Source organism: Pinus tabuliformis, chromosome 2_2 (genome assembly GCF_031772625.1).
Source record: "Pinus tabuliformis cultivar Carrire ecotype Pingquan chromosome 2_2, CPIR1, whole genome shotgun sequence".
NCBI lineage: Eukaryota > Viridiplantae > Streptophyta > Pinopsida > Pinales > Pinaceae > Pinus > Pinus tabuliformis.
The window spans coordinates 865,800,794-865,828,381 of NC_142300.1; the positions used below are offsets into that span (position 1 = coordinate 865,800,794).

The 27,588-nt window shown below is 38.9% G+C and overlaps 1 protein-coding gene across 1 annotated transcript in view; it reads left to right on the top strand.

Moving 5' to 3' along the window:
* Positions 1-18,415: 18,415 nt before the first annotated feature.
* The window catches only part of LOC149195742 (uncharacterized), a 53,982-nt gene continuing 44,809 nt past the window's right edge, over positions 18,416-27,588 (top strand). Inside the window, exon 1 of the mRNA XM_089408765.1 lies at positions 18,416-18,844. Coding sequence (XP_089264891.1) covers positions 18,615-18,844 — 230 coding nt within the window. The 5' untranslated portion in view covers positions 18,416-18,614. The remainder of the gene's footprint in view (positions 18,845-27,588) is intronic.

Below are 27,588 nucleotides of genomic sequence, written 5' to 3' on the forward strand. Positions count from 1 at the left end.
GACTCCACTGGGGAGCGATTAGTTTGATTGCTTGTCTCTATTTGTTTGATTCATAAACCACAGACGGAGCCTGAAGTTAAGCCAGCTAGCCTTCGAACTGCATTTGCTATGCAAGTGCAAAGTAGATCAATGTTGCTTCAGTCAATCTCCAGGTTTGTTTATGAACTGAACAATTGACTTGCAAACATCCTAAGTTCCCTAGAGGTAGCTTGAGTAACCTCATTAGATCAACCCCTATACTTTGTAGTTACTGACTATCATTAGCTCGGCCTAAATCCCTGAACTAAGCTGCAAACTGTGACCAAAAACCAAGTTAAAGTCTCGTCCCTGGACCATCACACCTCCTCTTCTTGGCTATTTGGATGCATCCCACCTCCCATGTGCAGTAGGTGAGATGCATCCCTGTTTCCCTATGTTACAGGTGCGATGATCAGATAAGACTAGTTCTGCCTCCAGATTTTGGTTTTTTCTTCACTGTCTTCAGCTTTATTCAGGAGTTTTGTTGTCTGTGATCAGTAGACCACTATTGAAACCCCCTTCCTTTGCATCATCCAACCTCCATTGTACAAAGATTTGTGAATGTTTTTATGTATTTTTCGCCATTCACAGTTCTCGTTTACAAAATGGTAGCTTAATCAAACTGTCATCTTTTGATTTGAAAGTGTCGCAAGTGTCGTTTTCAGTCAAAGAAAAGAATCCTCCTCTTTTTGATAGTCGATTACACTGTTACTCTTGTATTTGATCTGAATTAATAGTATTTCAAGTGTCGAAAGCAGTTTTCAATTCAAAATCGCAAAGTGTCGTCTTGTCTCCCTTTCATTTTTTGAAAAGAAAATCGTTAGTATTGTCGCTTTGAAAGAAGATATAATTCAGATTTGTGCTTAGCATTCTTTTTGTCATTCACACATTAAGAAAGCGGAAAACAAATACATGCATGTGCATTTGCATTTAGATTGCTTGTTGATTTTGATTTAGGACAATGCATCTAGTGTGTGCTCTCTGCTCTATGTTGAAAGGATTTCATTTCTCTTTCCTTAGTAGCTAGGATTTTCATTGCAAAAAGAAGAGTAAACGACTGTTTATCATCTTAGATTGCATATTTAGGAGTTGTATATCTACATCACGCGGTGAACCTTAAAGGCAAACTTCTTAAGAAAGATCAACTGTAAAATAAATTCAATGAACATAAAAACGCTTTGGAACCTAACGCACAACATCTAGAAGTCTAGGCTAGAGACGTATTCCGGCGTCGTAAAGCTTGGTAACTGTCGCTTTCATCGTAGGTTGGGTGATTCCTCCTCTTTGAGACGACAAGTGCCAGTACGGACTTGTGCTCCCACGTACCGTCGAGTATATATTGGGAGACCACAATAGGCTATATCCTTTATCCTTAGGAAGCCGTGTCTGCCGCCCTATCGATTGCAATGCACTGAACACAACATTCAGGAAGATTGACTGTCGTACCATAAAAAGTATTCTGCAGTTTTGCGATTGGTTTGGTAATCCCTCTGTCTAGATTTCCATAGTAGTCTCTTTTGTTCCTTTTCAGACTCCTTAAAGGAAAAGGTCCATCTGAGCACTTGTCACTTCAGGCTCATTAAAAATCGAAGGCGACTAGAGTCATCTTTAGCTTTTTCTCGACTCTTAAAAATTGAAAAAGCAAGTTGTGTCAAAGCGTCTAAAATTTATTTTAATCGGAATAACGTCACTGTTCCCTCGTTGATCTTAGGTTGAAAAAATGGAGTCCACCAACCAAGGATTTCCCCTTGGAGGAAATCCTAGTCCTTTCTCCTCTTAGGGAGATATTGGTGCACCTCATATGGCCACATTGTCCCTTCCAGGACTGACAATTGGCCTGCCGGTATGGCTTTTCTTGACCTCTGTCATTCAAAGCACCGTGATTCCTGAGCAATCGAATCAGCAACTAGATGATACTAGAGTTACCCCCCAACCTTCTTCTTCGTTTGTTTCTCCCTCTCCTTCTGTTGGCATTATGATTTCTGGTTTGGCTCTATGGTTCATGTGTTGTACTTGATGGCAACTCATACAGGTGGAAAAAACTCTGATCAGGCTCTCAAAATGATAAAAATTAAGAGGTCCGCATGTGCTCAGTGAAAAGCGTGCGTACCCGCAGGTACGCCGTGCAGGAAATGCGGTCATACCCGCAGGTTACCCATTCAGAAGGTGCGGTCCCCCAGTTCACTCACTTCAAGGCAGAGAAGCGCACTCATATGGGGTTTCTTATGTATGGCCCGTGGTATTTAGCCCGTCGTTCATGATCCTATAGTTTTGGCCCGTGGTATATGATCTAATTTAGCCCCGGTTTGGATATGATGGTTTTGTCCCATGGTGTGAATGAGGGCTTGACTATAAATAGGGAAGGAGATCACTTGGCCAATGTATCTTTTTCAAATTGAATATCTTAAGATCTGAAATATTGGGTTATCGGTTTAAAAGCTTGATCTATATAAAAGTGAAGTTGAAAGTGAATCTATGAAGTGTGATCTCTTGGGCGCATGATCAGATCTGGGCATCTGACTATTTGTGGCACACTGGTGGACTGTCAATTTGGCCCTAATCAGAGGTTCGCAGGTGATTAACGGTGCAAGTGCGGGGGTACGCATAGCAGAAGAAGGTGCAGTGCGTGGGTACGCAGCGCGATAGAAGTCCAGGTGCGGTGGTTCGTAGTAAAGAGAAAGCAGAAGTGCGGAGGTATGCTGTGCGACAGAAGCCGCAGGTGCGGGGACACAGTGGAAGTACGCAGCGCGATAGAAGCAGTGACTACAAAGGCACAGTGAAAGTACGCGGTGCAACAAAAGCAGTGGGTGCGGGGGCACAGTATAGGTACGCGACGCATTTAAAGGTACAGTGCGTGGATACGCAGTGCAGTTCAAGGCTCTATGCGGGGATACGCAGAGGTGCATGAGGTGAAGTGCGTAGCAACGCATGCCAGATAAAGAAAAACTGCGGATCTATATTAAGGCATTTATTTGACTGACCTTTCTCTGTTGATAAGATGTTCTGGAGTTTGTTTACTGTTACTATTGATCTTGTTACTGCAGTTGACTAGGTGATTTACTTGTACTTGATGATCACTTGATGTTTATGGATCCAGTTTGAAAATTTATGAAAAGTGATCCTTGAAAGAAAAGAAGTAGGGGGTTGTAGCTCCCTTCCAAGAGAGACTAGAAAACGAGAGAGAGTTGTAGCTCTCTGCAGGTTGCAGCCTGCGTACTGGTAAAGGACTGCACCAGTACAAAATCATTGTAAAAGGAGTTTCTAATTTGAAAGAAGATAGAGACATATTGCAGCAGGTGGTTTTCACCCACATTGGGTTTCCACCTTATATCTAGTGTTCTTTGGTGTGACTATCTGTTTTTCTTGTTCATGGTCATTATTTTATGGTACTGACATACAAAAATAATTCAAAGTATAAATAAGGAAGATTTATTAAAAGAACTTGATAATACTGATTCACCCCCCCTCTCAGTATTATTTCCAACACCTTCTTCCTCTTCGCTTGGTGAAGGTAGTAAAACTAAAAACCAACTGAGAAGAAGAAGAAAGGGAAGGAGAAGAAGAAGAAGGAGCCAACAACAAAAACGGGCAACCGTGCATCGTCTAGCGAAAATCCACACACTGCATCGTCCAAACCTAAATCTCCATGTGTCATCTGTAAAGGGGACCACTATCATCGAGATTGTCCTTGCATCCCACGGATCTTAAGGGACTGGTCTCCCCACTTGCACAATCCAGTGTCGTCAACCTCTAACGATCATGTTGAGAGTACACTGTCAACTAGTGAAAACGAAGTCACCGGACAGAAAGGAAAATCTAAATTTCCTTGCAGACTGTGTGAAGGCGATCATGCCCTCCACCATTGTCCCTTTCTCGACGAAGCTAAATGAGTCTTGGATAACCATCCTGCATCACCGCAGCGACTCCCTCATGGATACAAGAAACTCTTGCCGAGTCCATTGCTAGTTGAAAATCCGACTGACGCACCTTTGTTGTCGGTCGAAGCACCTATCATTGAAGATAAATCCTCTGAGTCCACATCGGACCAAAGTCAATAGGTCGAGACAGCAGTCGACCCCATCCTGTCTTCAGAGGATTTACCTTCAGATGATACAGTCACCAAAGAGAATGAGAACGACACCGTTCAAATTCTTTTTGTAAACACAGACTCCGATGAACATGGGGGCAATCTACCTGTTCCTTTACCGCAGGAAGGAAGTTCGTCAGAGATGTATCCGGCCGTTTATTCGGTCCCACCTCCAAGCAACCTAGTCGTTTCCTTCGATTGGAATCTACTAGGTAGACCCTATCTACCATCTAATGTACCATTCTGAATCATAGTGCAAACTTACAGAATGGTCATGGTTGGTACCATCATAGATGAAGGGGTTTCTGTGAGTATCCTTTCCTCAACTGCTTGGAAAGCGCTTGGTTCGCCATCGCTTTTGCCTGAGATGAGAAATATGACAGGCTTCGACAAAGGAACCGGTCGACCGTTAGGGATCCTTCCAAATTTTCCTATAAATTTGAGAAGGAAAACCATTTATCTGAATGTAATGGTAGTCCAAGTCCTTTATATTACAATATACTCCTTGGGCATGACTACATTTATAGCATGGGAGCTATTGTTTCCTCACTCTTTCGAGTAATGTGTTTTCCGCATGAAGGCAGAGTGGTCCAACTTGTAGACCAGCTTTCATTCCCCGGTTCACACATAGCTAATAGTCAAATGCCATCCCTAACAGGTCTTTTTGTGCAAGGAATGACTCATCAATCTCCAGTCTGTCCACCTAATGAACACGAGTGATTCGGTGGTTGTGACTGAAACCCAGGGGGCATGCACCCTGGTCTGCTTCGGCAGGAAAACTTCAGGTATAGGGTAGGTTTCCACAGAGGATATATGATTGGTCTGACACACCCGTCCGTTTAGGAAAATGGGATTAGACCGGAATAAGATACCTCTGTCAGGAGGTAGGCCTTTCCCGATAGAACAAATGTTTTGTTTGCAAATTGAGGGGTAAACTAGAAAAGGTAGGCCTTTCCCGATAGAACAAATGTTTTGTCTGCAAATTGAAGGGTAACCTGGGAAAATTTACTTCGCTATACCTGGGGGCATGCAAACCTTTTTGCATGAAAGTGAAAAGCGACCATTTATTTTCCTAGTTTGTAGATTCTTAACCCTTTAAACTCGTAGGATTGGTCATTCCTAACTTACATAATAAAAGGAGTCGGAGCATAATTTCAAATGATGCAAGCTCCCTAAAAAATGAACCCATCTATGAGACATCCTTATTATACGACTGGCACGAGCATTTTTACGCAAAGTTCAAGCTCGTTAAAAATTAAACCTAGCAATGAGCATATGTTCCACCAGAGTTTAAGCTCATTAAAAAATGAACCCACCTCCGGTAAATAACCATTGCGAATGCATTATCATCAACTTTTGAGCCTTGGTCATGTTCTTACCATCACCTCCACTCTGTTTTAGCCGATCATACGCCTCCATTTGATTGTTTACCCCTTTTGAGGAACAACTGCGACAAGTGATTCTGTTAGCCATCTTCTTAACACTGCCATGATTGGAAAGTTCCAACCCTTACCTGGAACCATCTGCTACCCGAGAATATCACTCATTCCTAAAAAACGAGTCTCCTTTAAGCTCTTCTCATCTGACTCGTAAAATATGAAAAGATTTCCGAGCGATTGCCCTCTCCAGCTCGTTAAAGTGATTGGAAGTGCCATCCCTCCTCTAGATTTTAATCTTTTTGGACTTGATGGAATATTACACAAAAAGATCGAGTGTTTGTCTTGTTCGGCTCATTAAAACTATCGAAAAGTCATCCCTTTCGCATTGTTTTATACTTTTTCAGACTTAAGGGATTATACTACGAAAAAGGAATATTGGAGTTTCCTTTCCGTCTCTTTTCAAACTCTCTAAAATTGAAAAGGACCAAGTTATCCTTGTCATTAAACTCGTTAAAACAATAGCGACAAACTTGTCCATTCAGACAAGAGCGAGTTTCACTGTCGCTAGGCTCGTTAAAACATAGCGACAGGTTTTCCCAAAGGGAAAATTATAGATCAAGCATATGTTATCCTCCTCAAGCTTGACAAAAAAAAAAGAGGTACTGGTCAGAAATGACTGGGGAAAATTGGGAAGAGAACTTGAAGAAACTTTATTGGTAGAAGGTCGCTCTTGAACATGACACTTTCACTCCATCACCATGATTGAGTCGGGTTGGGTTATTCCGTTCACCGGTCATATCACCATTGGTCCACCGTACCATCCACTTTTGGGGTTAACGCTACCAATCCATTTCAATGTCACCGATATGTTCAAGAGAATTCGCTCAGAGAATTCACCTACACAGCTTGTGTCTCATCCGCTGCAATACCTTCACGCTTCATTCTTTCATGACCGCCACCCTGAACCTTGTATCATCAGATTGTTTTCACCTCTACAAAATCATTTGCTCCGTTCCGTGTCATAGATGTGGGATCCATTAATGCCCTCCTACTACTTGTCACTTCTTGTTGACATTAGCTCATTATCCAAGAAGCCGACCTAGGGACAACCCTTTCAGTACTTTGAAGCTTGCATGCCTCAATGGCAAGTTTCTCACTTCCAGCGACAGGTTTACATTAATGGCCTTCGACCGAAAGATTTTGCGTGGTGTTCGACATCGACTCATGTATTCACACCATGTGAATTGTACTGCAGTACCTTGAGGGTCATCATCATCATCGGTGATTCCTCTCGCGCCTGTTAACAACTTACATCATTGGCTGGTAATCAGGCGATGTCCTTCCATGTTCGACATCAAAACATCTTTTTCACATGGATCGACTATACTTTCGGGAGAAGATTGAACGATTTTTGAAGACCCCGGATCTAGTTTCATCCATTCGGGCTGCGATATATTCAGGAAAATAAAGACATCAAATGTACATCATTGTTGCACAGATAATCATCCAAACTAAGGGATGATGGTTCTACCAGGATCATCAGTCTGCACATAGACGGTTGTCTATCCTATGTACATGAAAATGAATTTATCAAGCTGAGCATGGGAATGCCTGCCTCAGCTAGATCATGAAAATATTATGAAGATAATGTATTGTATTGTATCTTATTACAGGTCACCTTCCATTTCGAAAAACCTTGGATCCTCATTATAAAGCATTTCACCCGACATCAAAAGATTTACGACCTCATGCTTTAGGGGGCAACTGTTATAGACATATTTGGGCACTGCAACCCCAATCACATATGTCCATAAACCAAGGGCTTCTAAGTCCATAAAAGTGTTGTTTCATACCCTAAAGGAGCAAGGTCAGCTGATTACATCATCTCCCAGAAGCTTTCCATGAAAAATCACTCAGAACTGGTCAAAGCAGGACCATATAGATTGCCCAGTGCAAAGGGTGCGATGAATCTCACCTGCCACATGCAAAAAGTGCAATGCATACTGGAAAGCCCTTCTGTAGGGTGCGATGAGCGAGAGAAGACAAATGGCACAAGCAGTTTGCTAGGTGGAGACCCTGAGAATCTTCTAGAAGCTGCTCATTTGACACTTGCCTCCCTGAATTCACCCAAGGATGAGTAAGAGATCATGAAATCTCCAAGTGGAACCAAGAACTATCATAGAGATGACACTAATCAAAGTCCCAGAAGCTGACTCACCCCCCTGCAAATATCTATATATGGATCCCTCATCCCAGAGATCCAAAAGTGGGAATAGGGTAATTTGCAAAGAGGTGCTGCTATTTTCTCTTTGAAGACATTGTTGGGTGATCATGCTTTGTATGAGGTGAAGAGGGCTTTCAAGCTGGGAGGATGGCGTTGGGTCAGACCAAGTGGTTGTAATCCTCTCTTCTACTACTTTTATCAATAAAGCTATTTGAGTTTTCCTCCATATTCTTGTGTATCTCTGAATATTGTGTTGATATATGCATTTGTATGGTCAATATATATCTGATCCTATATTTTTTACAGTGATAGATCTCTATGCTTTGATGGTATTATGCTGCTGTGATTCTAACGGTGCTCTTTGAAGCGGGACAAGTAAGGAAGCAGTGGCGAGATTCTATCAAAGGGGAAAGGAAACAAGCAAGGAGCCAAGTGAAAGACTGAGGTTGGTACTCTCTGCTTCTTTCTCATCTCTCTCTCGTAAAGGAAAACACAAGTGACTTTAATCTGTTTGTTTCTAAGATAGCTACCCGTCTTAGTGGGACTAGCAGTTCTAAATAGACACTAGATTTCCCGGTAACAAAAAGCAATCAAATACCCATCCTACATCAATAATGCACATATGCATTCCCCTAAGGCATCACACTCTAGAACAAAAGGCTGTGAGAAATTTGTGAGTACAAGAATGGGCCAAGAACTCATTCCCTCCTTGTACCTTTCAAAAGTGTGTTTTCCTTTTTTTGTCCATTTGAAAGCCCCCTTTTTTGTCAAACCTATCAGAGGTGCCACCATATGAGAATATCCTTTAACAAATCACTAATATAATTTCATATCCCCATGAATCCTCTCAACTTTGTGAGGTTTTTGGGTGCTGGCCACTCAATGATAGCTCGAAAATTCTCCTAGTCGACTTGTACTCCTCCCACGTTGATAATATGCCTAAGGTATAAAATATTTGTCATTCCAAATTCACATTTGGACTCCTTTTTAAAGAGTGACTTCTCCTCTAATATGCTCAACACCTTGTCTAAGTATCTCAAGTGCTCCTCCTAGGTTTTCTTGTAAATGAGAAGATCATCAAAGAAAACTAGCAAAAGTTTCCATAACTACTTCCTACATATATGATTCATGCATGGTTAGAAGGTAGCGGGTGCATTCGTCAACCCAAATGGCATGATGAGAAATTCATAATGTCCACATTGGCATCTAAACGTTGTCTTTTGTATGTCCTACTCTTAAACACTAATATGATGATATCTCGAGCTCAAATCAATTTTGGACAAGAATATCGTTCCATGTAGCTCATCCAAGAGCTCATTGATCCTTGGTATTGGGGGTCTATTCTTAATCGTCTTCTTGTTGAGGGCTATGTAGTTTATGCACATCCTCATTGTCCCATCTTTTTAACTAGTACCAAAGAGGATGTGAATGCTGGTGTTGGGCCTTATGTGCCCCATGTACAGCAATTCCTTAATAGTCTTCTCAATCTCCTCCTTGAATCTCTTGTGGTGCCTATGTGGTGTAGTGATTACTGGCTTGGACCACTCCTCTAATTCTATAATGTTTTTAAAACCCCTATCTAGTGGTTTGTTAAGAGGGATAGCTTCAAAAACCTTTTGGTGTTTATCTAACAAGGCATGGATATTTTCTAAGTAATGTTGATCCACATCTGATATCTTTTATTGCATTATCATGCACTATGCAACCCATGTTATGTCTCCATGGAAAAAACTAGCTTCCATCTTCTTAGCCATGACCATTTTGGAGCATCGATGGTCATTCCTCTTAGTTGTACCCTTTGTCCTTCTGGTGTGACCAATTCCATTTCCATGGTACGATAATCATTTCAATACCCCCCTATGGAAACGTAGAGTCTATGAAATCATGACTAACATTTCTTTTATTCTCAATATGAGTTTCCTCTACTACCTTTTTGCCATTAGGAAGCATTTCTTGTAGCAACTTTGCCAAACCTCCTTTCAAACCTTCCATGTCTTTCTTCAAATCTTCAATGTTTACTTCTAAACCATCCATATTAGCTTCCACGCCATCCATCTTAGCTTCCACACCATTCATCTTAGCTTCAACTCCTTTCTTTAAACCATCCATCTTAGCTTCAACTCCTTTCTTTAAACCATCCATCTTAGCTTATGTTACTTTTTGTAAGAGTGAAATTTGTTGCACTTGGTCCCTTAATTTTGATATTAAATGTTGCATTTCTTCCTCTTCTTCATGGGTCATGCTAGAGCTTTAAGGTTGCTTACTAATTGTTTCCATTTTCTTTCTTCGGGGCATCAATTAATGATAATTATGCTTCACTATGCCCTTTGAATTCCTTCAAACTAATTTTTCAAACCAAACTTATGCAAAATTTTAAAAAGATTATACACCTTTTTTCGCTTTATAGGAGCTCGATATTGAATCTATTGTATCTTTATAATTTTGGATCTCTGAGGTTTGAAATTTCGTCTTGAGGTAGCCCTTTGAGTCATATTTCCATCCCCGTATGTATGATCAAGATTGGATTCTCCAAGAAAGAGTTATTCCAAATCTCCCACGATGACTTGATTATAGACTGGTTCAGTAGAGTGAACTTGTACGAAGTTCCACGTGTCATTGTTTCAACCTTTAGACCTGGAAATGACATAAAAAAAACTACAGTCTATCTTCTTTCTATACCTTTTACGAAATTTCAATCTGATGCTCAAAGATAAATTTATGACGATTTTCCCCCAGTCACTTGTTTGAGATATAATTCGGGAGCCTGCAAAAACCCTAACTTCCTTGGATCTTATATCCTAAAATGTAGCGAGACAAGATCTTAAATTCATACCCGAGGTTCATTAAGATTTCGACTCAAATGGGTTTTAATTTCAGCTTCTGAAACTTCGTAGAAAAAAAGTTATAGTGAAAATTCCACGATGACCTGTTTGAAGCAGTGAAACCCTAGAATCTAAACCTCTGATACCAAATGTTATGCAACTAGCTCACAAAATAGAAGAAAAGATAGATCAACAACTTCAAAATCAACCTCTTCAAGGGGGAAACCTCCTTTACATTACACAAATGAACAATTCTTTGATGATACAAATGACAAGACCTCCTTTCTATATATAGGAGTCTAAGGGGCCACAATATAATCTGAGCCGACATAACAATAATAATGTAAGGGCACAAAAATAACAATAGTAGGTTTATATGGGGCACAATAATAACAATATGGGGACAACCTGGGCACAATAATAACAATATGGGGACAACATGGGCACAACAATAATAATAAGGGAATAGACTAGTATTATAGCGACTTAACACTCCACCCACTTGTTGAGGGCTTCCCGGAGAAAACCATCTCCACCCCCAACCCTTGTGATTTCCCTGAGACCACCTCACCCAGATCCAAAACCTTCCAAAAATACAAATCTCAACCAAGAAAGAATCCCATCACACAATGGCTATCCAAAAATAGCAAGGCAGGGCTAAAACCACTGTCGAAATCTGACAAATCCCATTCCAATGACAACAAATGAACCAAATACACACATGCACATACCATGCATGCCAAAAACAGCTAGGAAATCATACATGCAACCTGTTACCTGCAAGTATTCTCGTTCAAGCCGTTTGATCCAACCTTTCCTTGCTTGATCCTTGCTTTCCTTTGCTTTCCTTGTCCTTCCTTTCCTTGTTTGCTTTCCTTCTCCTCTTTGTGCCCTTTTCCTCTCTGAGACTAATTCCAAAACAAAACTTGCAAAAGGCTGTGAACTCATCCTCATAATCCTTTTTATCACTGATGCCTCTAATTCCTTTATTTTCCATTATTTTTCCTTCAATTTCCTCCTCATACGCAACCTGTGACCTTTCACCTCCCTTTTCTCCTATTTTCCTTTATTTTCATAAACAAAATGCCAAAAATGCCTCTTTGCCTTTTCAAAGCCCTTGCAATTTCTTTTGCCAATTTCACTTAGCCATAATAAACAACAAGTGATGTCCATTAGGATGCTTTTCCAGACATTTAGCTTGGAATACATGTCCCATGACCTTGGTCTTATTTTTCCTTTATTAACCTTTATTACATGAACTTTTAACCTGGGGTTGTTACAACTTCTACGTCAAAATCCTCGAACTTTTATGTAGCCAAACATCTCCTAGCGGTGAGGGACACATTTATAAAGTTATGAGTGGATCCCCCACCAATGAGGACCATAACCTATTTCCCTCGTATGACTCCCTTTACTAAAAAAGTGTTGTATATAGGGACATATGAGAGCTTGGCTATAGTAACCCCAGTCAGTATTCTTTTTGGTGGCTCTTCATCACTGCTTATGTTGTTATGCTCCTACTATTAAGATGCTACCTGTTCTTTCTCCTCTTCGCTATCTAAAATCACCTCTATGTAGTGAAACTTCTCTTTTTCCCATGCATATGTGTCTTAGAACCCAAGGTTCTTTGTAGCTATAACAAATATTTTTTCTTCTTAAGTCATCTCTAGTTTATTCCACCCAATTCTTCCCTTGCTAGGGCTTCTTCTCCTTATTCTTTTATGGGGGAATGAATTTAGTCGACGCCTTCATAGGAATTACATATTCCATATCCCTTGTTTTGGAAATAGTGTCCTGAAGTGTATTAGGCTTAAAAAACTTCACCCAATCACATAATGGATCGCTTAGCCCCTCCAAAAACAACATCACAAACCGATCATGGGATAAATTTTTCACAATCACTGCTAATATTTAGAACTTCACGATGCAAATATTCGAGATTCTTATCTGCTTAAGTGTGCTAGATCTATGAAATACAGTTCTAGATTCTCCTTAATAAATCTTTAGATTAATGTATTAGTAATCTCCAAGTAGGAGATGATGTTTGTGTGCTCGAGTGTGGACAACTTGTGATGCCACCATTCATGTGCTTTTCTCTCCAAATGTAGTTTGGCATACTGGATTGACTTTGAATTCCTCATGGGGTTAAGCTGGAAATATGTATCCAATGTATGCACCCATGTTGTAGTTGTGCCACCAAAAGTCCCACTGAAAGTTGGTATATTTATTTTCCTTTTATTCTTCGACACATTGTTGTTCATCCACCACTTGTTGTGAACTCTTGATTTAATCCCATGCTTGATAACTTAGTGATCCTCGAGTGACATTCGGGCATGGAACTCTGATCCAATTGCCTGGTACTCCCCCATGTAGTCCAAGAATTTTTCATCTCAACCTTTGCTGGTTATCTATTGGTTTCCCTAGGAATTTGGGCATTAATGGCCTTGATGAAGCTCGTTTTAGTGGGGGAGTTGGATTGGAGGAATTATTAGATTTAGCATGGTGATTATCATCTCCTTTGAACAAGCTGTAATTTATGTGTGAACCTTCTGCTCCATTATTGGGTTGACTCCCATGAAGGTTGGCCATGGATTGAGGAACATAGTTTAGGGTCTAGGACACCTCATGTTATCCTCTAGTTATCATTTGGGCCACCTAGTTTTGTGGTTTGTTTATCAGCTGGGCCACTATTATTAGGTCATCTCATGCCGTCCTTTGGATATCTCTTAGACTATATTCTGCTGGCCTTTGGCTAAATCACTCAACATGCGTTTGAAGCTTTTGTAGGGTTGTTCCTCGTGGCCCCCCATTTTTTCTTCTTCTTCCTCTCATTCTAAGTGGGGATTCTCCTTTTCCTTATTTTTCTTCCTATAGGTTATGTACCTTTGATCTCCTAAAATCATCAACTATGGTAACCCTTTTAGGTTGGCAGGAACACTAGCTCTGATACCACTGTAATATCCCTTGATATTATATTCACTAAATTATTAGGGAATTTACTTTAGAAAATTGTACCATGAATTTCCATTCCAAAGACACTACAAAAATTTCACAAATTCACGCAATAAAAAATTCCAACAATTTAAATAGTGTAAAACTAAGAAATTATATGGATGTTGTAGCTTCGACAATATTTTATTAATGGAATTCTTAGGAGGAAATTTATGTAAATACTTGAAGTAAGACCTAGGGAGTCATTTCCTGAAAATACTTGCGCTTGATCTCCTTGATAGCTTTGATACCATTGTAATATCCCTCGATATTATTTTCTCTAAATCATTCGAGAATTTATTTTAGAAAGTTAAACCATGAATTTCCATTCGAAAGGCACATAAAAATTTCACAAATTCACACAATAAAAATTGCCAACAATTTAGATAATGTAAAATCCATAAATTAAATGAATATCGCATCTTCAACAATATTTTATCAATGGGATTCTCAGGAGGAAATTTAGATAAATACTTGAAGTAAAACTTGGGGAGTTATTTCTTTAAAATGCTTGCGCTTGATCTCCATGATAATTTCAGCTTCACTAAATATTTTGAACCCCCTGCTATATGCAATATCAACCCTCCCATAAAATGCAATTCGACCCCTTTGAGAAGAGAACTTGACCTCCAAATATCATGCTCTAGGCCTCCAGAAAATGTCAGAAACTCATCCACCAACAATTCACTCAACTACTTGGCTCAACAATTCGACCCTCAATTAATTTAGGAAAATGCCATAATAATTTGACCCTAAATAATTTGCCTCCATAAATTTAATTAACTCACCCCCTAAAGCACAACAAATTCATTCCCAGAAAATATGCAATTCAACCTCCCAAAATCAAATAGATTCGACCTCCACCCAACTGTAAATCAATTCGCTACTCAACAAGGATTTCTACTCCTTCTTTGAAAATTATATCTCCTGATGAATTTGACTCAATTTCTCTATAAAATATCACAATTGCTAGCTATGGTGCCTTTACAACCACCGAAACCAAGCACCACCATCTAGGGTGTGTATCTCAACACCGAAACTAGGAAATGACTAAGGTTTCTCCCTCACTTAGAAAGTTTCTCACGCTCCTTGATAATTCACAAATAATTTCTTCACACTTTCCTTGAGTCTCCTTCCCATTTTAATAATATTTTCCTCCTCTAAAAACCATGGGTGGTAAACAAAAACCATGGGTCACTTTATTTTTCCTAAAGTGACTTTTACCACCTTTATTTAATTATTATTTATTTTATTTTGATGTCTCCTTTATTTTATGTCAGTATCCCATGGGATCTAGTTAGGCTATGACTCCAAATATTTCATGCTTCTATGTATTGGAAAGGGACATCACATCATCTATGGAAAATTATGCACTTCAATATAATGGAACCCCTTTTCCTCCTAGTGGCTTAGGTTATAACATAACCCAATAGCCTACTAGTGGTTAAGTTTGACTCCTTCAACTCTTGACTAGAGTTACAATATTGGCTCTTCTAGAGTGTTCTTCATCATGATCATGTATCTATCCCATTTTCCATGTATAATGGGGCTAACATGGCATCCTCTCGAAGCATGATGGTTAAAACACGAAGGTCAACTTTTGGGTGGTATGACTTTTGCATATGGACTCCATTTGAGGTCTTTCTCGTGTCGTTGGAAATGTATTTGAGTATTGAATAATGCTTGCAAGTGCCAACAACAAAATTTTAGCCTAAAAATGAATTGTTTAATGCTTCAAACTACTTTCAAAAGGTTTCAAAGCCCAGTTTTCCAAACTGAGACCCACTGATAAAAATGGTCCCATGAGTTGATTCCTCCAATTTTTGCATTCTGAAAGCATTAATATGGATGACAAATAATATAATGATCCAATCCAAATCATTGGTGGTAGTTCAACATCCTCATGCATAAAGGAGGAAATTTACTAAATATTCAAATTGTTCCAAAGAAGCATTTGAATATGCCTTAGAGTCTTCCACATCTAGCTTCAACATTTTAAGTGAAAAAATATCCATAGTACCTAGAAGTCATTAATTTTCTTTGGTGCCTATAATTCCTTTTTCCATATAGCACTAAGATCTTTGAGACTTATCTTCCACACCAACAACTCTTTGCAACGTTGTAGATCTGGTTCCTTGGCTTCATGTCCCACCCATAATACTTATATCTATCAATAATAGTTGAGTTATGGTTCTTTTTATCTTGTACTCCCACACAATGTAAGAATGACAATCGTTTCATGTTATTTCCCCACTTTAGTTCCACACTTAAAGTAGAGAACTTGCACCAACTAGATGATATTCGTAGATTTGGTTCACCAACTCCATGCCCCAACCAAACTACCCATATTTGGCAAGAAAAATTCAAATTTAGTTCTTTGGAGTGTGTCGTCCCACCTAGGTCTATGTTAATGCCTACTTTCTTTAGTTCTCTTATTTAATTTCATAATTGAAGCAAAAGCTTTGCTATGTGTATGAAACCTTGCCCAATGCAAGATGATTTTTTACCTACTTTAGTTACAACCTCAAAGTAGAAGCCTTGCTTCATGCAAGAAGAACACCATTCCTCCTATAGTAGTTTTATAACTACATGACTTGGTTCTCATGGCTCAACACATACAACATACACCATTTGTGTGTCATAGATCATTATTGTCATTTCACATTAGCTATGCTCACTCTCATATTATGAATGAAGCACTCCCCATCTCTATGTAACAAATCATTAATAACATTTACCATTAGATTTGGCTGATCACCATTTTTTCTCTACAATAATATCACTAGCTTGATGAGGAACATTTGCGTCCAATATTTAGCAACAACCTACTTCCAGTAGCTATTTATCCTCTCCCATAAGAATTCTAGATAATATATTCCATGAAGTAAGGAGTAAAGTCACAACATGGTCTTTTTCTTCTTGGCTCCAAAGTTTGTTAGCAACATACTTTCCCTTTTTTTACACAATAACATCTCTTGACAAACAAACTTATCTTCATCAACCTTGTAGAATCCATAAAACAATTTTTCCTTTTGTAGTTTCATTCATAATCAAGTGGCTTTGGTTGGTACAACACATCCTTTATGTTATAGCTCAATTCCTAATGATGACACTCTCATCAACTCTCTTTCTTCCAACATCAGCAATTAATTGATTATTAGCATTACCATAGCACATTAACACTACTTTTCTAGCTTCATAGATGTACACGTTCATTATGTATAGCCATAGTTATTTTCAATGATGTCATGCCACTTATTTTTCTTCAGTGGTTTTATTCTTAAATATAGTAGAAATGCGGATGCTTTCAAACTAAATCAGGAGGAATTGATGTAGATAACCAAGGCATTCTCCCTAAGGAGAACTCGCATGCAACAATGCCAAACTAAGATAGAAAGCTTCACTTTATTTCTAGTTAGATTAGTTTGCTTTTACATGATGTGTGGGCATGCTACTTATTTAGTTACACCCTTTCCAACCTTTGGGTTGCGTGCATGAGTTATTTATTATTTTCTCTCTTAGTGATTGGGCGTAACACATCTTAAGTGGACCCATTGTATTCCTGTATAAAGGTCTTTTTCTTATAAGTTAAAGATTATATTACCTCAAAATATCATGAAAGCACATACATCTAGCAAGCTTCGTCATTAAGCATGTCATTGGGTAAGTGTTCTCAATCTACTTAGTGGGAAATCACATGTTTTTAATCACCTACCAATAAATAAATTAGCCCAAAATTTAAAAGTATCAACAATTCTAGCATAACTAAAGTGTCTACAAAAACACTATTAAAACAAAATCTGCATAAAGGTCATTTGGCTAGCATAATGAACCAAATTATCTTGCATGGAACCTTCATATTTCTCTTGTTTCTTTATGTTGGTTGTTTTCTATCTCTAAGTTATAAGCTTCCTTTTGGGAAGCCTTTAATTTCACCCACACACAGACACATATATTGATAGGAATGAGAACATTCTGACTTGACAAAATCAATAACTTTGTACAAACGACTGCCACTATTTCACCAAGTAGAACAACAATTTCGTAAATGCCACAAGGGTTAGCTTAACAACATGTCTCCAAAGACTTGAACTCAGGTAGCCAGGCTACAAAACACGTGCCTTTACCACTTTTGCTAAGTTCCTTTGGCTACATCATATACCAATATTATATACTACTATTATACATATTTATTATTATATCAATAAGTGCTATACAATCTAACATGACATAACTATTATCACTTAATATAGTGCGAGTAACATTAGTACATGTTAACTCATTAAATATGAAACAAATTCATCACTTAAACACAAACTACAAATTATCTATATCTAAATAAATATTATAAACACACACATTTTAAAAAAAAAAATCTAGGTTGAGCCTAAGTGAGGCTAGCCCCTCTTTTAGTTATAAGAAGTACCGATCAACCCACAATATTATCAAAAGATTTACTTACACATAAAACAAAAAAGGACAATGAAGTCACATATTACCCAACAACCAAATCATCCAAATCATGTGATATTAAAAAATAATCAAGTCCATGGTGCAAAATAAAAATAATAAAATCAATATTTTCTAGATTTGAAAAAACAAGTTATTAATATTAACAACCTTTCTTTATACCTTTACATTAAATATTTAATTTTTTATTAACGTTAAAATATGCAGACATTACCAAAACCAAAACGAGTTGTCTTTAGCAAATTTTTTTGGAAGCTTTTCCCGTTTAATTTCTCTAATAAAATCTGGCAAAAACCAAAATATCATACAATTAATTTCTCTAAAATCCAATAAAAACCAAAATACAATATAACTAATTTCTCAAACATCCAAAGAGAACCAAAATACCATAAACCTAGTTTCTCTAAAATTCAGCAAGAACCAAAATACCATAAACCTAGTTTCTCTAAAATTCAGCAAGAACCAAAATACGATAGAGAACTGCGTTCTAACAACATAGCCCTTTTGTTGTAACAAATTCATGGGCATGCAGAATCACACATAGGCGGTGGATTTAGAAATGCAATGACAACATTGAAAGTCCAAGCAATGTGCAAGAAAGGCAATATGTAGGAGAACCGTGGATGATAATTCTGTTGAACCCTGAATCGAACGTTGGACAATACCCTAACGAGAAGTGTCACAACGGACTCCACCGACTGAAGAACATGAGTTTGAAGAAGATTTTTTCAGAGGTCTCGCTGAATGCCGCATTAAAGAAGGAAGGCAGAGGCAAAATTTTAAGGAAGTTCTCCCAAGTAAAGGACCCGAGATCGAAGCTCACAGGGCAGGAGGACGAGCCTCTAGAGCCAGAGTAAATTCTTTGTCTTGATTTGTTTTCTCTCTCTCTCTCTTGTACTCTACTAAATTCTCTGCGGCTTAAGTGTGATCGGCGCTCGAACTATATTTTCCACGATATTTGCAGACATTCTTGCAATATTTCGTACATGACTTTTCGAGGGACAGAATTATATGTGCAGTTTCGCTTTCTCCGTATTGGCATTGTGAATTTTAGAAAACTTGTTTCATAATTGAATATGATTGTGAGAATAACAGCAGAAAAAATGTTCGGAAATGAAATTCGGGTTTATTAGGGCCACTTTAAAGCTGTTTACGGTATCAATGTTTAATAACAGGTTTAATAGAGTTAAAATGAGGGTTAAATAGTTTTCTTAGCAGAGGTGACGGCGTACATGGGAACTGCAAATTTTAGCCAGAGTTGAACGAGTTTATTCTGAACAGAACTTTCATAGACTGCAGATGAAGCCGCGATGAATCCTGTCGTTATTAATGTCCCTGTGCAAAATTGTCCTTTCTTGATGTTTTCCGCGGTGTTTAAAATCCATTGGGGTCTTCGTTCCCGGCCATGTGCATATGAGCAGGTAACACCCCGGCAAGGCCAAAATATGTTACAAATCCGATTAGTAGGGTTGCAGAGGTCCGATTAGTAGGGTTGCAAAGGTCCGTGCAACCTGCTAGGATTGGCACACACAGGGCAAGGGCCACTATCACTTCGTCCCGAACCTCTGCTCTTTAGGCCTAACTTCCTTCTTAAAGGCCAAGGGAGGATTTTCACTTGATCCTCAACCAACCTTAGATAAATTAATCCAAAATAATTATTTTTGGATTAATAAAAAATGGTTTTAATGAGAAATTCAAAAATTCCTCAAAAATAAATATTCGACATCAGAGATTAAAAAATGATCAAATATTTATCGAGGATCGAGACTAGTGCCTTAAATGGGGTTAAGAAGAGGTGAAAGATTAATTATGCAGGCTGTCTTGCTGATTTATGAGTGTAAATATGCGGCAGAAAATTAAAAACAGCAAGACACTACATCGATTGATGTTAAATATGATATGTAGGCACTAAAAAATGATGTAGATAAAATATACTAACCAATGGCAAGGTTATTAATAAGTTTGGGTCGTTGACACGAGGGATAACAAGTTCTTAGTCATGTTGTATGAAGTTGTACGGAACGATGGTTTAGTGAAAGAAGGCTGGTTCGAAACTGAATCAACCTTTTCCAGTTTGAGGCAACCGTTCGGACTGATTTTGCCTCCAAACTAGTTAGATTGACTGATTCCATCGATGTCAGTCCGGTTGCAATAACACTGATTGAAAATATTCTCTCCCTTCATATATATGAAAGGTGAGGGAGGCCAACAATAATATAGTGGACCATGTCCACAATAAGCAACCTAACTGAACATGAGATAGGTCTACATGTGAAGTGCTCCAACTCTAAGTGACACATGTCAAGCTCCAAGGTATGCACACCCACCAAGTGTGGGTCTCTAGATGAGTTCTCCACAAAAAGTGTCTAATCATCCTCCAAAGGTCTCCAATTCTCTACATTGCTTCCTCCTAAGTCATGTGCACCTCCAGTTCCACCACACCTAATGAACACTCAACCCTTGTCTTCTTCTTGAATTAACTCAAGAACCCTAGTGTTGAAAATAAAGAGAGAAAAATAGAATGAAGAAAAAGTATGATAAAAGAGACAAGTGCACTTTAGCTTACACGTCTCTAATGCATGTGATCATTGTGATATTGAGAATACTCTCTCCCTTTATTTATATGAAATGTGAGGGAGGCCAACAATAATTTAGTGGACCATGTCTACAATAAGCAACCTAACTAGACATTAGATAGGTCCACATGTGAAGTGTTGTAATCTAAGTGACACATGTCAAGCTCCAAGGTATGCACACCCACCTAGCATGGGTCTTTAGATGAGTTCTACGTAAGAAGTGTCCAACACTCCTCTAAAGGGTCTACAATGCTCCATTGCTTCCTCCCAAGTCACGTGCACTTCTAGTTCCACCACATCTCCATGAAGACTCAACCCAAGTGTCCTCAAGTCAAGCACAAACCTCCATGCAAGTTACAAAGTGTCCTAGACTACCTATATGGCTCAATGCCTTCCTCCTAGATGCTCAATGCTCCTCTTCCACATGGGTTGTCTTCCCAAGCAACTAACCAACTTGCATGTGTGTGCCATGTTACCAAAAAATCTAGCAGACCTAGTGTAAAACCTCAATAGGTGTATTTAGGCCTTGTGGCAATAGGAGATCAACAACCACTTTCACCTTAGTAACCTTTTGTCTAGCTATTTAGTGGCAAATAAACCACAAGGGAGGTTTTCTTGTGTATAGATCAACAAAAGGATATTCAACAAGAGGGGTTTAAGGTGATGCAAAGGTCTAATGATTTTGATAGGGTACTGGCGGAGCCAAGAGGGCTAATATACTCTTTACCAAAGTTCAAACACATTATTCGTAGACCATTTAAGTAAATTAGAGCGCTGTCATAAGGGTTTAAATTTAATTATATGGCATGCAACGTCATATACTAGTTAGAAAAAATAGCCTTACTATGATAAGTCGATAAAGGAGCAAGGCTATCGATTAATATGCAAGGTTTGGGGTTTGCAATTGAGTTTTTATGATTGAAACATGCATAAAATAACAATATAGATGATGATGTCATCCCTAAAATTAGGGTTTTCTAATATAATTAATGCTAATTATTTTTTTATCAATATTAAATGCAATCCCTACTAAAAGGGAAATAACACATAAGTAAAGTTACTTTTTAGCAATGATTCAAGAAAACCCTAGCCCTAACCCTAGATATCTAGAATTTAGCAATGTTTTAAAACTCCGATTCCGACTCTAACTCGGTCGAGGGTCGACTCTGACTCCGACTCTGACTCAGTATCGACTCGGTCGGCTCGATTTCAATGATTCGGTCATTGTAAAAAATACATTAAATATATATATTTTTTTTAAAACACATAATTTTAAAGATTTTCATTCATGTTTCCAAACACATAGCATTAGAATATAGATAGAAGACAACATATGATCAAAGTAGGCTCATGAATATATATCCATTATATCAAAATGGCACCCCGTGCATTGTCAAAACAAAAACACATAACCAAGGAGGCTAGAAATGGCCTCTACAACAAAAGTCTGTGACCAGTACTACTGGCTACTACTAGAGTTGCCAACATCATCTGGCTCAGTGTTGCTTGGGAGCGGGAGCGACATTTTCAGAAGCTCCTGATTTGGGAGCGAATCTCGGAGGAGTTCGACAACCAATGTCACTAACATGAAGGTGCATAAAGGGATTGGTGCTCTTGATTAAATATGAGTTCCATACCTTAATACATGACAAAATTCAATGGAAACATTGCAATCTCTCAATCCTAAAATCTTGAAAAACTAATAAGTCTACTGGATTTTGAATGAAATCTAAAATTCTACTTTCTCCATATGAAATCCAATGAGGCCGGAACCACTCTCAAAAATCTTGAGTCATTTCATGGTAATGTTAAAAATTTAAGTAAAAGGATGAAAATGAAGATTAAATTTTTAAACATTACCATGAATAGCATATCAATACTAGGGATCAGAGTCAGACAGGGAAACCCATGAGTTAGACAGGGAAGCCCAGGGAGTCCCCAAAAATAAAAAAAAAAGCTATTTTTTTGGATTCACTGGCCGCTGTACGTAACCCGACCGGGTTGATATGGACTCGGCCGAGCCAATCGGGTTCATACCAAGCCAGCTGAGTTGTGTAACAACTCGGTTGGCTCAGTATTAACCCTACTGGCCGAACTGGTTCAATGGCCGGGTCACAAAATCCAAGGTTGGCTCGGACCAACTCAGCCGAGTCGGTTTCGAGCTGATCGTTTTTTAAAACACTGGAATTTAGTGAGGAGGGAGAAAATAGTTGTACAAGAGAGATTGGTTAACACCATCTAGAGGAATGCCTTGATCTAAATGGTCAATGGAGTTACTTAGGGAATTTTTTATGAAGACAACCTTGCTAAAGAGGCTGAGAGGGCAATAGCCTCTTCTTACGAACCCTAACGACTTCCTTAAGAGGGACATTTTAAGTTCAAGAGATGCACAATTCAAAGTTATCTTTAAGGAATCAAGGAAAACAACTTTGCATAGCTTAAGAAGTCAAGATTTGAAAATAAATATAGTAATTTTGAACATGGCATTGACAAAAACCCTAATCACATAAGATAGCATGCAAAATAGAAAAGATAGACAATAAACTTACAAAATTTCCACAAGAATCTTTTCACTCTATACAAAGAAACCAGGGAAAATTTTAAGGATAGAAATTTATCTTAAAATTTAAAAACATTGGCGAATCTTACTAGTCCCTAATATATAAGCTATAAAACGTTTGGTGATAATTTTATAAAAATATTCAAATTTATAATGATTTTTATATAATATCTATAAACTTTTGGCATATTTTAAGGTAAAATAATTTTATAATATAAAATGTGGGAGAATCATTTTTAGAAAATATGGAAATGTGACGAATCATTTTTTTGAAAAAATGTTAATTTTTCATAGGGCTAGATTGGTCTTTGCTTTGATAATTGCATTTCTCCATTAACATATTAAGTTCACCCCAAAGCATCATAACATTATACAGAGTTACATCATTATTCATCAGCATATGCAACTATGTAGAAAGAACAATAACATCATCATCAATGCTGCAGAACATAAAGGAACAATAGAAGAAAGCGTGCACACATAGAGACACCAGGATTGGTTGGAGACCAGGGCAAAACCCACTATGGGGAAAACCCTTGCAAATCTTTTTCTAATAGATTGTCATCAAATGATTCAGCAAAAGAGAGTACAATGATCCATATCTTCACAACAACTAGAATATCCATGAAATGCATCTAAACATCAAAACTTTGATTCAAATAACTGTAATGTACTGTCACTGCCTATAGCCTGCTGCCGAACACTTCTATCATTGAGCGAAATCTTTGGAATACTGAAATCTCATATTGGAGTCTCGGACGCAAGGAGGAGGAGCTGTGCGAGCGACTATGTTAAGTTATGGTATGTTCTATGCTTATAACAGTTTACTTATCTTTCTTATTATTATCCACAGATTAGCAATCACCTGTACATAAAGTAAAGTGCAGATAGAACATTAAACGATCGACCAAAAACAAGCCAAGACAAGAGACACAAGATGTGGCGGCTAGCCAAGGAAAAACCCCAATGTGGGGAAACCCTTTGATCAAATCTTCCTTTATCTTCAATAATCCAGCAGAGAGAAAGAGTAAATAAATCTGATTTACATCAGCAACAGCAAACCCTAGATCAACCAAACTAGGGCAAACAATATCTTGCAAACCGATCGTCGGATCGGCTTGATTCCACCACCAAAAAATGTGGCCTTCAGAGGAGATCCAGATGGACCTACAACGTAGTTTTGAGGAGGGAGTCTTCTGGTCAACGCTGGTCAAACTTTGGTTCTGTAGTTGCAACCCTAAATTCTGCACCTTCCTTCCACATGTGTGAGAGAGAGTCTCTTTTCTGCGCAGTAGAGAAGAGCCTCTTTTCTGCGCAGGAGAGAGAGAGAGATGTGATGAGATGAGTGAGTGCAAATGAGGAAAAATCCTCCTGTATTTATACACAACTGTTGATGTTTGAATAGATGCGACTGTTGGGCTTCTGAGCCTACATGAGTTGTAGGTAGGCTTGATAATTATTCCATAATCAAAATAAATTCATATCTCCATAAATACTTATCGGAATCGGATGATCTTTAGATCAATCCTACACCTCTCTATGAGAGGAATCTAATAACAATATTAGCAGCCATGAATAAGATGACCCACATGGAGTTTGGCCTTAGTTGCCAATTTTAACACTTCCTCTCAACTAGGGAGAACTCCATCCGCGGTCTGTCTGTCGGTCGCTACTATTCATCCATCAAATGCACTGCCCTGTACAACTTGACCCCTGCTCTGCTTTGCTTTGTTTTGCCTGCTCTGCCCTGTTCTACCTGCTCTGCTCTGTTCTGTTCTGCCTTGTTCTGCTCTGCTCTGCTCTGCTCCGTTCTGCTTTGGTCTGCTCCGTTCTGCTTTGCTCTGCTTTGTCCGAATTATGAAGAGGAAGAAATGATCGAGGATGTATCACACTGACTCAAAGTTAGTCTCAGAGTATGTACCACTGGTCCCAGACCAGTCTCAACCGACCTGAAGTCAGCGTCATAGTGGGTACAACTCCTACCACTGGTCCCAGACTAGTATCATCCTCCACTGACTCAAAGTCAGTCTTAGAGTGCGTACCACTGGTCCCAGACTAGTCTCAACCGACTCGAAGTCAGCGTCATAGTATGTACCACTCCTACCATTGGTCCCAGACCAATCCTTCACTGACCCGAACTCTGTCTAAGAGTATGTACCACTGGTCCCAGACCAGTCTCAACCGACTCGAAGTCAGCGTCATAGTGGGTACAACTCCTACCACTGATCCCAGACCAGTATCATTGATCCCAGATCAATGAAGGTCATCCTAGCATAGGGAGTACAGTAGATACAACGATGCGTCCATTGGTACTACTATGGTCCCTATCATCATTTCCCTTCTCATTGATCAGATGAGAGGTACTTCCCATGAGTCCCAAACTGCATGGGTAGGATGCCTTGACAGGAGAACTTAATCAATCCTATCCTCACAGGAGAAATAATCATCCTGCTACATAGTCGCCTTGGAGAACACATCATCCAGGCCTCACTGGAGAACTAATCATCCTGCTACATAGTTGTCATGGATAACACATCATCCAGACCTCACAGGAGAACCAATCATCCTGCTACATAGTTGTCATGGAGAACCAATGTTGTTAAAAGCGCGATCAGGATTTAATCGGCGCCGGGAAAAAAACGGAAAAAATCGACAAAAGCGGGAAAAAAGCGGAAAAAAGCGGGAAAAAAGCGTTTGGCACAAAAATATTCATTTTTTTTTCAATTTTTTTAATATCTAAACCATCTACAACATAAAATAAATACATTGACACATAAATATGATAAAAAAACTAATATATAAGATGTTTAATATCATTTCTAGCGCTAAAATCACACATAACATTGAATCATGTCCTGAATAGTAAGTCCTGAGTCCCAACTCAGCCTCAAAATATCAACAAAAAATATGATAATGTATCTCATCATGTCATAATGTCATATACAATAAAATGAAAGTCTAATCCTATTGATTTCCTCTGCCCCTCTTGCGAGAAAATGGCACAACTTTCTGTTTCCCTCTAGATGTAGAAGCTGGTGCCTGTGGTGGTGGAAATGGCAGTGGAGTCTGACGTGCTCTAGAAGCTGAAGAACTAGTAGTAGCAGCTACAGGAAGCTGAGGTAGACGGAGACCACGTCCTCTACTGGTGGTAGTGGTAGCCCGGGTAGGCGGTGTCACCTCCTCCTCCTGCTCCTCCTCCTCCACCTGCTCCTGCTCCTCCTCCTCCACCTGCTCCTACTCCTGCTCCTCCTGCTCCTCCTCCTGCTCCTCATCCCCCTCCTCCTCCCCCTCATCCTGCACTAACCAATCATCAGTGGGATCCATGAGAGGCCTCTCGGTCTCAACCCTCCATTCAGCAGTGGTGTCAATCCCATCCAATGAGATGGCTTCCGTATCAGGTGTCTTCTCTAGTTGTCTCACCCACAATCGAAGATTGTAGTAGACATAGACCATGTCATTAAGTCTATGGGACTCCAACCTGTACAAAGTTCATGAAATAATAATTAATAATTAATATTATAAAAAAAATATTGTTTAAAACTTTAATGAATTCAAAAATTTATTTGGAAATTTGCAATATTTTAAATGTTTAAGTGTTAACCTATTGCGCTTCTTGTTGTGTATTTTTTCAAATACACTCCAATTGCGCTCACATCCCGAGGAGCTGCATGTTTGGCTGAGGATGCGTACGGCAAGCTTTTGCAAAAGGGGTACTCTGACACCATACATCTTCCACCATGCGTCTACAACAAAATTACAAATAAAATTTTAAATAAACATAAGAAAAAAATGGAATTTGAAGAGACAATGAAATTTGAAACAAAGTTACAAAGTACAAACTAAAAAATACCTGGCATTTTAATCGTCCTATCAGTGACAGCCATCTCAAAGCCAAATGTGCCACCTGACATCTTATATGTCTCAATTTGTCTAGAGATCTCTATACGTTCTTCTGGAGATCTCACCATCTTCTGGACACAGGTTAATAATCCTTCCACGACCTCAACATCAAAATCAAACCCACATGCATAAGAAAATGCAGGGTTCAGGAAAAGCCCAGTAGCATGAATGGGACGTTGGAGTGTGTTGTTCCATCGCTCATCAATGACTTCCCATAGAAGGAGTTGTCTCTGAAACCCATCATCTCCCTTATCATCATAGTAGGACCGAATGGCTTCTTTGACCCTGTCCATGGCTTCATACAAATAGCCCATTGCGGGCTTCTCACCATCAACCAACCGAAGAACCTTTACCAAAGGTTCAGTAACAGCGCACACCTCCTGCACTCCCGCCCAGAAGTCTTCCTGGTATGAAACTAGTCTGCACACGGCCTCTCCTTCTGGTTTGCGGCTCATTGACGAAGCACGCCACTCCTCTGAAAGAAACATTCTCTTCAAATCCCACATAGAATTCAAGAGGGATTGAAGAGATATGAAACTCGTCGCAAACCGTGTAATGGCG